We start from the raw sequence: 13,308 nt of genomic DNA on the forward strand, positions 1-13,308 counted from the left end.
GAGTCAGGCACCCAACAGATAGAGCCACAGATCATGATTAACCCACTGAGGCACCCAGGTGCTCCAGAGAAGGTATTCTATTCTCAATGAACTCTCTATTGTGCCTTAAAACTCTATGGATTTTGCAAGTGTGAAATTTTTATCCCAAATAACAGGTTATTTTACTACTGAAAGACATATTTATTATTAGCAGTTATTCCTAAGTGATGTCATGTATTCTAATGATCTATGATAGGTAATTTCAGAAGTCCTGGCATTAAAAGATCCATTCAGGCTGTTTTCAAAAGCAAGGAAAAGAAAACCTAACTTATTACCTGTTGCACAAACAGATAAAGACAAATGAATTACTGATCAAAAAATTAATTCAGAAAATGTCCAGCTAAATAATATACACCTATTCTAAATAACATACAGCTATTCATATTCTAACAGCATGGATGGTTGATGTAAATTGGAAATATGCATTTTATATATTCATTCTCTTTAAAATTTTTCCAATTATGATTTTTTTTTAATTTTGAGAAAAGTATTTACAGGAAATAAGTTTTCAAAATTAGCTGAATTGTTTTTCAGTCCTTCAAAGTCCAATTATTCACGAACAGATTCAATTATGAAAAAAACAAAATGTGAAAAAAAACATTTAAATAAATTGTTTTCAATGAAGAAATTAACCTCTCAAGCCATATATTGCACAACAGGATAATGATAAAAAAAAATAAGGACAAAGCTATGAATCAAAATAATAAGAATCATAAATAAAGGAAATAGAGCAATTCTGGAATCCAGGGGAAAGACTCACCTTTCCTAAGTGTTCTGATTCGGAGGGTTGTTGTCTTTCTTCTGCGGAGCCTGGAACTTGAGGTAGGCTGGGGCTGAAGGCCATGAGGTCGGTCTTGGGAGCTCCCTCCCCAGAGCACACCCTCTGCCGCCTCTGCTGCGAGTACGACCAGCTCCCCACCGCGCTGGAGCACACGAGCGTGGGCTTCCCAGGCCCGCACGCGCCCTCCCTGGGCGGAGCCGAGCACCGCAGCGCCGTGTACAGCAGCAGCGTGAGCACCAGCAGGCTGGACACCGCGCAGATGGCGACGATCAGGTACACGTTGACGTCCACCAGCGCCGTCTCGGCGCCAGCGGCGCCCGCCAACACCCGCGACGACGCCTTTGGCGCCTGGCCGCTCTCCACCAGCGACAGCAGCACGGTGGCCGTGGCCGTCAGCGCCGGCTCGCCGTGGTCCTTGACCAGCACCAGCAGGCGCTGGCGCGGCGGGTCCGCCTCGTCCAGGGGGCGCGTCGTGCTGATCTCGCCCGTGTACAGCGCCACGCGGAACGGGCTGCGCGCGCCCCCCGCCGCCGGCTGCAGCTCGAACGACAGCCACGCGTTGTAGCCGGAATCCGCGTCCACCGCGCGCACCTTCGCCACCACATGGCCCGCGCCCACCGACCGCGACACCAGCTCGCTCAGCGCGCCGCCCCCGCCGCCCGCGCCGGGCCGCGGCAGCAGCGCCGGCGCGTTGTCGTTCTCGTCCAGCACGAACACCTGCAGCGTCACGTTGCTGCCCAGCGGAGGCACGCCCGCGTCGCGCGCGCTCACTTGGAACTGCAGCAGCTCCAGCTCCTCGTGGTCCAGCGGCTGCAGCGCGTACACCTTGCCGCTCTCCGCGTGCACCGACACGTAGCTCGACAGCGCGCGCTCGCCCACGCGCCGCTCCACCAGCGAGTAGGACACCTGCGCGTTCTCCTGCGCGTCCGCGTCCCGCGCCGACACCGTGAAGATGTGGCAGCCGGGCGGGTTGTTCTCCTTCACGAACACCGTGTACTCGGGCTGCGCGAACGCCGGCGCGTTGTCGTTCACGTCCGCCATTTCCACGGACATGCTGGCCGTGGCGGAGAGCGAAGGCGATCCCCCGTCCCTTGCGGTCACCACCAGCTCATAGTTGGACACGCTCTCGCGGTCCAAGGCGCTGTCCAGCACCAGCGAATAGTAGTTTTTGAAGGTGGACACCAGCTTGAATGGGATAGGAGGCATCACAGAGCAGGTCACCTGCCCATAGACACCAGAGTCACGGTCGGACACGGAGACAAAGGCGATGACGGTGCCTAGTGGAGAGTCCTCTCTGACCGGCAAAGACAGAGGTGTGATTGCCAGTTGTGGAGCATTGTCATTTACATCCAGCACTTTCACTAAAACTTTGCAGTGATTCGACATTGGAGGATTTCCTTTATCAACTGCTTTTACCTGAATTTCATAGGATTTCGTTTCTTCATAATCCAGTCTACCAATTAGTCTAATTTCTCCTGAGCTGGAATCAATTTTGAAGTTTTTTTGAATGTTTAGAGGAACATCACTGCCAAAGGAAAAAACAATTTCGCCATTTACACCTTCATCGGCATCAGAGGCATTTAATGTAGTCACTAATGTTCCATTTGCTGTACTCTCTAATAAATGGACTCTGTACCCAGCCTGGGCAAACAATGGGGCATTATCATTAACATCCAGCACTGTGATCAGCAGCTGAACTGTACCTTCAAGCTCTGGCTTGCCCCCATCAGTGGCTGTCAATAATAAATGAAGTTCTGGTGTTTCTTCTCTATCCAAAGACTTCCTCAATTCAAGTGAAAGTGACTTACTGAGTTCATCACTTGCCTGTACATCCAAAGAGAAATAATCACTGGGGCTGAGGGTGTATGTTAGAAGAGCGTTGGTACCAATGTCTTCATCAGCAGCGCCCTCTATCGGGAAACGTGAATCCACCAGTCTAGATTCAGGAATAAAAAACCTTTGTTCTCTTGCTCTGAAAACCGGTGGGTTATCATTAATGTCCTTCACCTCCACCTCCACATGGAAAACCTGCAGCGGCTTATCCACGATCACCTCCAGGTGGATGCTGCACTCCAGATTCTGCCCGCACAGCTCTTCCCGGTCGATCCGAGAATTCACAAACAAAATGCCATTCTGCAGATTTACCTCCAGAAAGTCCCCGTGGCCTTTGGACGCCACCCGGAACAGGCGTGGCACCAGCTCTGCCAGCTCCAGCCCCAAATCCTGGGCTATGCGGCCCACGAAGGTGCCGTGTTTGGCCTCCTCCGGGACCGAATAGTGGACCTGACCACTCCCAGTCTTCCAGGCTGCGAGGAGCAGAACGCAGAGCAGCAAATGCAGGGTTCCCTTGCCTTCTTGCCTGGGAAACAGCATCGCAAAACCACTACAAATTTGGTACCTCTCACTCACTTCAAAGTCATACTCTCTTTACTTTATATCTCGAATAATATATTTCCCGGCCGTTTTTGTCTTCTCTCAGACTGTGACAAAATGGAGCTTTCCTCTTTAGTTTTTGATGACAAGACTTTGTGGTATACAGCGACATCATGTGGCTAATGGTGTGGATTTTAGATTCATTCATTGATTTCCAAATGTCTATATATTCATTTGCAATTTACTCAATGCAATCATTTTCAATTATGTCTTTTAAAGAGTGATACAGTTCAAATCTCATTTATTCTTAAAATGAAGCAAATTCAGAATTTGGAACTTTAAAAAATACCAATAAATTTAGACAATACTGTTAATATTTTAATGTGCAAGGTACTTTAATGTGGTATAAATTTCCTTTTGTGCATTTTATTACTATGAAGAATACATAGAATAAAAGGTAACCACAATTTACTGGCATCCAAATATTTCAAACATAAAACTGTTAAATCAAATATACTTTGTTTTCTACAGTTAAACACTTATTTTACCTTTTATATATTTAACCAAATACTATATAGTTATCAAGCTTTAATGTTGAAAACTACAATCTTTAAATATAATTTCAGCCATATTATAATTTTTCATCCTCTTTATTTTTATAAAAATTGTTCAGTTTGAAGATATCCTCAATATTAGAAAAATGTCATTTACAATGATCAGGTGACAATTAATTGAAACAAAACAATAGTAAATCATGGATTACATGGTTGTGATTATGAAAATAAAAGGCTACATAATACTATCCTCAAAGGAAAAATAAATAGGAATATAATGCCTGCAAAATTTGTTATCAGAGCTGTTAAAATAACAGTTAAAGTTAAGCTAGTATAAACTCAAATTAGACTGTGATAACCTTAAGATATTAAATACAATGTCCATGGTAACTACAGAGCAAATAGCTATAGAATCTGAATAGATCTAGAATGCCTGGGTGGCCTAGTCAGATAAGCTAAGACCATGATTTCATGGGTGGTAGGGTGGAGCCTACATCAGGCTCCTACATTCAGCTGGGAGTCTGCTTGAAGGTTCTCTTCCTCTCTCCCTTCCCCCCCCCCACTCATGCATACACACTCTTTCTAAAGTAAATAGGTCTTGTTTTTAAAATCTGAGTCAACCTATAACTAGTAAGGTCAATGAATCAGTAATTTTTTTAAATCTCCTGACAAAGAAAAGTTCTTGGCCCCATGTCTTTACTGGTGAAATTGACCAAACATTTAAAGAAGAAATAATAATGATCCTTCTCAAACTTCTCCACATAAATGAAGAGGAAGGCACACTGTCATTCTATGAGGCCAGCATTACCCTGATACCAAAGTCAGAGAAAGACACTACAAGAAAATAATACTCAGATCAATATCCCTTATGAACAGTGATGCTAAGATCCTCAAAAAATATATATCAGAAAAGGGAGTTCAGCCACATGTTAAAAGAATTAGGCACCATGAGCAAGTAGGATTTATTCCTGCAATGTAAGGATGGCTCAATCTACATAAATCAATCAATGTACTACACCACACTAATAGAATGGAAGAAAAAAAAAAACACATGATCATCTCAATAGATGCAGAAAAGGCATTTGACAAAATTAAGCACTGCTTTTTTAAAAAAGATTTTATTTATTTATTTGACAGAGAGAGATCACAAGTAGGCAGAGAGGCAGGCAGAAAGATGGGGGAAGCAGGCTCCCCACTGAGCAGAGAACCCAACGTAGGGCTCCATAACAGGAACCGAGACCAGGACCCAAGCTGAAGGCAGAGGCTTAACCTACTGTGCCACCCAGGCACCCCAAAATTCATCACTCCTTCAAGATAAAAACACTCAAAATCCTAGGAATAAAAAGAAACTACCTCAATATAATAAAATGCCATTTCTGAAGAATGCACAGCAAACAAATACTCAGTGGTGAGAGATGAAAGTTGTTCATCTAAGATTAGGAACAAGCAGGGAGGTCTGTTTTCACCTTTTCTATTCAACATAGTATTAGAAATTCTAGCCAGAACAATTGGGCCAAAAAAAAAAAAAGCATCCAAAATGGAAAGGAAGAAGCAGAATTACCTCTGCTCAGAAAGGATATGATCTCAAATGTAGAAAACCCTAAAGATTACACAGAAAACTTAAAATTATTAAATGAATTCAACAAAGTAGCAGGATACAAAGTCAACACACAAAAATCAGTTGCATTGCTATATATTAAAAATGAAAAATCTGAACAGGAAGTTAAGAAAACTGTTTCACTTACAATACCATGAAAATACTTGGGAATTAACTAACTTAATTAACTTCACTAATACTTAGGAATTAACTTAACTTGTATGATGAAAACAACAAAAACATTTCTGAAATAAATTAAAGAATACATAAATAAATGGAAAGAGATCTCATGTTCATGTATTGAAAGACATATTATTGTTAAGTGGCACCTGGGTGACTCAGTTGGTTAAGTGTCTGTGTTTGGCTCAGGTCACAATTCCAAAGTCCTGGGATCGAGGCCTGTACCAGGCTCTCTGTTCAGTGGGGAGACTGTTTCTTCCTCTGTGCCTCTCCTGTTCATGTGTGCTCACTCTTGCCCTTTCTCTCTCTCTCTCTCTCATAAATAAATAAAATCTTTTCAAAAAAGTAACGGGGTGATGAGTATTAAGGAGGGCATGGGTTGTAATGAGCATTGGGTATTATATGCAACTAATGAATAATTGAACACTACATAAAAAACTAATGATGTACTATTAAAAAATAAAAATAATAAAAATAAAATAAGCTCCATTTAAAACAAAAAAAGATTCTCTGTCTCCCTCTCCCTCTGTCCTCCCCCCTCCCATCTCTCTGTATCTCTCTCTCTAGAAAAAAAAGAAAGACTTATTATTGCTAAGATGTCAGTACAACCCAAAGTGATCTACAGGTTTATCTCATTCTAAAATTCATATGGAATCTCAAACAGACAACAGTCCTGAACAAGAAGAACAAAACAGGAGGACTCACACATCCCAATTTCAAAACTTACTACAAGGCTCCAGTAATCAAAACAGGGTGTACTGGCATGAAGACAAACATCTAGACCAATGGAATAGAATAGAAATTCCAGAAATAAATCTTCACATATAATGTCAAATGCTTTCAACAAGGATGCCAAGACCATTCAATGGGAGAAAAGAGAGTCTTTCAACAAATGGTGCTGGAAAAACAGGATGTAAAAGATGAAGTTATATCCTTACCTAACACCACATACAAAAATGAGTGCTAAATGGATCCATGATATAAATATAAGACCTAAAATTATAAAATTCTTAGAAGAAAGCATAGGGGGAAAACTGCATAGGGTTTGGGAGTGATTCTTGGATATGATACTAAAGGCATAAACAACAAAAGAAAAGATAGACAAATTAGACTTCATAAAAATTGAAAGAAAATATTTTCCATTAAAAGATACTACAAAGGGGAGCCTGGGTGAATCAGTGGTTTAAGGCCTCTTCTTCGGCTCAGGTCATGATCCCAGGGTCCTGGGATCAAGCCCCGCATGGGGCTCTCTGCTTAGCAGGGAGCCTGCTTCCCCCTCTCTCTCCCTGCCTACTTGTGATCTCTGTCTGTCAAATAAATAAATAAAGTCTTTAAAAAAAAAAGATACTACAGAGACTTCCAGTTTCTAGTTCTAAATGTAAGGAGCTTGGATATCACTACTCCATCTCAACAAAAGTGAAAATGGTGAACAGACTGAAAAATCAATAATTCTCTGGATGTGTAAAAGATGGGAAGATGGGGGCGCCTGGGTGGCTCAGTGGGTTAAGCCGCTGCCTTCGGCTCAGGTCATGATCTCAGGGTCCTGGGATCGAGTCCCGCATCAGGCTCCCTGCTCAGCAGGGAGCCTGCTTCCTCTTCTCTCTCTCTCTGCCTGCCTCTCTGCCTACTTGTGATCTCTCTCTGTCAAATTAAAAAAAAAAAAGATGGGAAGATGGAAGGACACAGGACAAACCAATGACTTGATACAGGGAGATACAAGAAGTCACAGCTTACTGGTACAGAGACTCAAGAGTAGAAAACACCATGGTAATAAGTACTGGATTAGGAAAGTTCTGGGTAAGTTCTAGAGTGCTTAAGATGATTACACTGAAGTATAATTGATGAGACACTGGGGGCTCAGTGCAGAGAAGCCTGAGAGTTGATAACTCCAGGGGGAAGCAGTCATGGAGGACTTCCACAATATTATGAGATTTACCTGCAGCAACATGGCCAGATTACCACAGTAACTAACAGAAAAAAATGGCAAAATTAACAACACAAGAAACAAGTGTTGGCTAGGATGCAGAGAAAGGGGAATTCTCTTGCACTGTTGGTGGAAATGAAAACTTGTGCAGCCACTCTGGAAAACAGCATGGAATGTCCTCAAAAAGTTAAAAATACAACTACCCTACTATCCAGCATTTGCACTACTAGATATTACTCAAAGGATAAACAAAGTACAGATTCAAAGAGATACAGGTACACTGAAGTTTATAGCAGCATTATCAACAATAGCTAAACTATGGAAAGAGCCCGAATGTCCATCAACTATGAATGGATAAAGAAGATGTGGGATGGATGGATGGATGGATAGATAGATATTACTCAGACATCAAAGGGAATTAAACCTTGCCATTTTCAATGATGTGCATGGAGCTAGAGTACATTATGTTCAGCAAAATAAGTCAGGCAGATGTGGCAGCTGGGTGGCTCAGTCGGTTCAGCATCTGCCTTCAGCTCAGATCATGATCCCAGGGTCCTGGGATTGAGCCCCACATTGAGCTCCCTACTCATCAGGGAACTTGCTTCTCCCTCTCCCTCTGCTGCTCCCCCTGCTTGTGGGTGTTCTCTCTCTCCCTCTCTCTCTCTCTCTGTAAAATAAATGAAATATTTGGGGGAAAATGATTACTTGGAATGTCAGTGGACTAAATGCTCTAATCAAAAGACACAGAATGATGTCAAAAGACAGAGGGTGATGGAAAGCATAATAAAACAAGGACCATCTATATATTACCTATGAGAGATTCGCTTCAGACCTAAAGACACATGCAGATTGAAAATAAAGGGATTGAATGACAGGAAGATGGCAGATTTGGACACTAGGATTGCCTCATCCCATCAATACAACTAGGTAACTATCAAATTATCCTAAGCACTCCAGAAATTGACCTGAAGACAGACAGAACAGACTTCACAACTAAAGAGAGAGGAGAGGCCACATTGGAGAAGGTTAGAAGTGCAGAGACATGGTTTAGGGGAGAAATAGATGCTGGCTGCTGTAGAGGGGAGTGAGACATAGTCATGGAGAAGGGCAAGAGAGAGAGAAACACACAGGGGAACACACAAGAAGAACGTTTCCCATAGCCAACTGCTTGGAAAATAGGAAGGCCCAATTTCATGTGTTCTTGCAACCAGTGGAGCTTAACGGTCACTGGATTTGACTACAATAGAGCCTGGAGGACACTATGCTGCTTTAGGAGAGAAGGCAGGCAAACAACCCCAGGGGCATACAGTATGAAGCTATCTGAAGAGTGCCTGAGGCACAGTGCAGGGAGATTATTTGCTCTTCTCAGAGCATGTCTGAGAATAAAGGAACTAGCAGGTGCTATTTCTTTCTCCTGCCCTCAACATAAACACAGAGCCACCTGTGGGAAGCAGTGCAGCATGGACACTGGCTGCCTAACTTGTGTACACTAAGCCACCCATCCCTGCCTCAGAGCTCCAAAGGAACTGCCTTTCTCAGTCAAACTTACATCACACTTACATCACACTTACCTCATTCCACCAGCATGGAAGGCTCCTTTCACAGAAGACCTTCACAAACCCCTGCCCACACCACATCTCCTAACCAGAAAGTTTTGCTGGGCCTCAGTTTCAGTGGAAGTAGTGACAGGTCTCATTTCACAAGCAGTTCAGAGCACAACTAGTTAAAACTCAATACGTTCAGGCCAGGGACTAAACACTGCTCACAGCAAGCAAGGAGAGCCTCTTCTGATTGGCTTGAAGGGTAGAGCAGCCAGAACACAACAACAGAGTGCACACAGCACAAAATGGAAATACTCTCTGAAGTGCCAGGTCCTGGGCACTACACGACCTTTCTTCATTAGACCATTACTTTCAGAAGCAGGAGATAGTACTGGTCTTTCTTTTTGTTTTTTTTTTTAAAGATTTATTCATGTATTTATTTGCAGTGGGGAAGGGTAAAGGGAGAGGGAGAAGAAGAGAAGCAGACTCCCTGCTGAACGCAGAGCCCAATGCAGGGCTGTAGCTCATGGCCCTAAGCTCATGACCTGAGCCAAAATCAAGAGTCAGAGGCATAATCGACTAAGCCACCCAGGTGACCCAGGACTGGATTTCCTAACACAGAAAAGCAAGTAGGGACTTAGACAAAATGAGAAGTCACAGGGTTTTATCCAAATGAAAGAACTAGATAAGGCCACAGCCAGAGATCTAAGTGAAACAGATATAAGTAACACTCCTGATGAAGAATTTAAAGCAATGATTGTAGGGATACTTACTGGACTTGAGAAAAGAATGGAAGACATCAGTGAGATCCTTTCCAAGGAGATAAAGAGTTAAAAAAGAATCAGAGACGAAGGGTGCAAGAAATGAGTTCAGAAACATGCCTGATGCAATGAACAGTAGGCTGGAAGAAGCAGAGGAACCAATGCTCTAGAAGACAAAGAAATGGAAAGCAATAAAGCTGAACAATTGAGAAAAGAATTTATACAAAAGGAGAATAAACTTAGGGAACTCAGTGACTCCACCAAACATAATAACGTTTGGGAGAGAAGGGAGAAAGAAAATTTATTTGAAGATATAATCGCTGAAAGCTTTCCTAATCTGGGTAAGGAAACAGACATCTATCCAGATCCAGGAGGGACAGAGAACTCCCATTAAAATCAACAAAAGCAGACCCACACCAAGACAGGTTGTAATTATGTTCGCAAAATATAGTGATAAAAAAATCTTAAAAGCAGCAAATAAAAGAAATCAATAACTTAGAAGGGAAAGTCAAAAGGCTAGCAGATTTTTCTTTTTTTAAATTCAATTAGCCACATATAGAACTTTTTTAGTTTCAGATGTAGAGTTCAGTAATTCATCAGTTGCATATAACACCTAATGCTCCTTACATCATGTGCCCTCCTTAATACCTGTCATCCAGTTATTCCATCACCCTACATACCTCCCCTCAAGCAACCCTCAGTTTCTTTCCCATAGTTAAGAGTCTCTCATGGTTTGTCTCCCTCCCTGATTTCTTCCCATTCTGTTTTTCCCTCCCTTTCCTTATGACCCTCTGTGTGGCTTCTTATATTCCTCACAGGAGTGAAACCATATGATAATTGTCCTTCTTTGACTTATCTCACTCAGCATAATGCCCTCCAATTCCATCCATTTCCATGTAAATGATAATATTTCACCTTTCTGATGGCTGAGTAATATTCCACTGTATATATACCACATCTTTTTTATCCATTCCTCTGTCAATGGACATCTTGGCTCTTTCCATAATTTGGCTATTGTGGACACTAGTAGGAGATTTTTCAACAGAAATTTTGCAAGCCAGAAGACAGTGGCATGATATATTCAAAGCACTGCATGGGGAAAATCTGCAGCCAAGAGTACTCTATCTAGCAAGGCTAGAAGAATTCAGATTAGAAGGAGAAATAAAGAGTTTCCCAGACAAAGAGAAATTAAGGGAGTTCATGGCTAATAAACCAACCCTGCAAGAAATATTATAGGTGTGGGTGGGGCCTGAATGGCTCAGTTGAGAGAATGCAACTCTTGATCTTGAGGTTGTGAGTTTGAGCCCCACATTGGGCACAGGGTTTACTTTAAAAAAAAAGAAAGAAATACTAAAGGGGATACTTTGTGTGGAAAGGAGAAACCAAAAGTGACAGTTTAAAGGTAAGAAATACAAAAACAGTGAAAACTAGTATTTCTGTAAGAAAATCAGTCAAGGAACTCACAAAAAATATAAAATATAGTAACATATACCTAAAACATGAGGAGGAAAGGAGAAAACAATGGGTTCAAACTTAAATGACAATCAACCTAATATAGACTGCTATATACAGAAAAGGTTATATACAAACCTAATGGCAACCATATATTAAAACCACTAATAAACATGCAGAAAATAAAAAGAAATAAATTCAAATGTATCTCTAAAGAAAATCAGTAAAACACGAAGGAAAGAAAGACAAGGAAGGGTCAGAGGAAATTTCCAGAAACCATGACAAAACAAGTAATAAAATGGCAATAAGTACATATATATCAATAATTACTTTGAATGTAAATGTGTATGGGCAGTTGAATATTATTCAGCCATAAAGAATGAAATTTGCAAGGATATGGATGGAGCTAGAGAGTATTATGCTAAGTGAAATAAGTCAGTCAGAGAAAGACAAATGCCATATGATTTCACTCATATGTGGAATTTATTTGTTTGTTTACAAAACAAACAAGCAAAGGTGAAAAAAAGAGACAGAGAGAGGCAAACTAAGAAACAGCCTCTTTATTTTATCTTTTTAAGTAAACTATACCCCAATGTGGGCCTCAAACCCACAACCCTAAGATGAAGAGTTGCATGCTTTACTGAATGAGCCTGCCAAGTACCCCTCAGACACTTGGCTATAGAGAACAATATGATGGTTACCAGAAGGGAGGTGGGGGTGGATTAAACAGGAGATGGGGATTAAGGAGAGCACTTGTTGTGATGAGCATCTCATGATGTACAGAAGTGTTGGATCACTATAGTGTTCACCTGAACTAAAGTTATACTGTATGGTAACTAACAGGAATTTAAATAAAAATTTCTTAAAAAAAAAAAAAGTAGGGGTGCCTGGGTTAAAGGCACTGCCTTTGGCTTTAACTGGGTTAAAGCCTCTGCCTTCGGCTCAGGTCCTGATCAGGATCAAGTCCTGCATCAGGCTCTCTGCTCTGCGGGGAGCCTGCTTCCTCCCCTCTCTCTCTCTGCCTGCCTCTCTGCCTACTTGGGAACTCCTCCTGTCAAATAAATAAAATCTTTTTTAAAAATTAAATTAAAATTAAAATTAAAAAAAAAAGTAAAGGGGGTACACCTGGGTGGTGGCCCAGTCAGTTAAGCCACTGCCTTCCACTCAGGCCATGATCCCAGGGTCCTGGGATCAAGCCCCGCGTGGGGCTCCCTGCTCATTAGGGTGCCTGCTTCTCTCTCTGCCTCTGCCTGTCACTCTGTCTGCTTGTGCACTCTCTCTCACTCTCTCTCTCTGACAAATAAATAAATAAAATCTATTAAAAAATAAAAAAAATTTTAAATTAAGGGGTGGAGAAGAATTTATCATGCACATGGATATAAAAAGAAAGCTGGGGTAGTAATATCTGTATCAGACAAAATAGACTTTAAAACAAAGACTGTAACAAGAGACAAAGAAGGACACTATATACTCAGAAACAAAGAAATCCAACAAGAAGATATACCAATGGTAAATATTTGTGCATCCAACATAGTAACACCCAAATACATAAAGCAGCTAATAACAAACATAAAGAAAGTTTGATAGTAATAACAATAATAGTAGGGCACTTTAACATCCTACTTACATCAATGGACAGATCATCCAAACAGAAAATCATGGAAAACAGTGGCTTTGAATGACAGAATGGATGACATGGATTTAACAAATATATTCAGAACATTCCATCCTAAAACAGCAGAATACACATTTCTTTGAAGTACACAGGAACTTTTTCCAGAACAGATCACATATTAGGCCACAAAATAAGTCAAATTTAAAAACATTGATGTCATACTGGGCCACCATAATGCTATAAAACTAGAAATCAACCATAAGAAAAAAATCTGGAAACAGAAGAAATACATAGAGGTTAAAAAACATGCTACTAAACAATGAATGGGTCAACCAAGAAATCAAAGAGGAAATTTAAAAATACATAGAGACAAATAAAAATGAAAACACAGGGGCGCCTGGGTGGCTCAGTGGGTTGAAGCCTCTGCCTTCAGCTCAGGTCCTGATCCCAGGGTCCTGGGATTGAGCCCTGCATCTGGCTCTCTCCTCCAC

At 41.5% G+C, this 13,308-nt stretch overlaps 1 protein-coding gene across 1 annotated transcript; it reads right to left on the reverse strand.

The window, feature by feature from the left end:
* Positions 1–724: 724 nt before the first annotated feature.
* Positions 725–4,812, reverse strand: LOC123390776 (protocadherin alpha-1-like). The gene has a single exon (XM_045075398.1). The coding sequence runs from the start codon at positions 3,191–3,193 to the stop codon at positions 728–730; it is 2,466 nt and encodes an 821-aa protein (XP_044931333.1). The 5' UTR covers positions 3,194–4,812; the 3' UTR covers positions 725–727.
* Between the last annotated feature and the right edge of the window lie 8,496 nt (positions 4,813–13,308).

This window comes from Mustela putorius, unplaced genomic scaffold (assembly GCF_011764305.1).
Source record: "Mustela putorius furo isolate JIRA1106 unplaced genomic scaffold, ASM1176430v1.1 tig00000145_pilon_pilon_pilon, whole genome shotgun sequence".
Taxonomy (NCBI): Eukaryota; Metazoa; Chordata; class Mammalia; order Carnivora; family Mustelidae; genus Mustela; species Mustela putorius.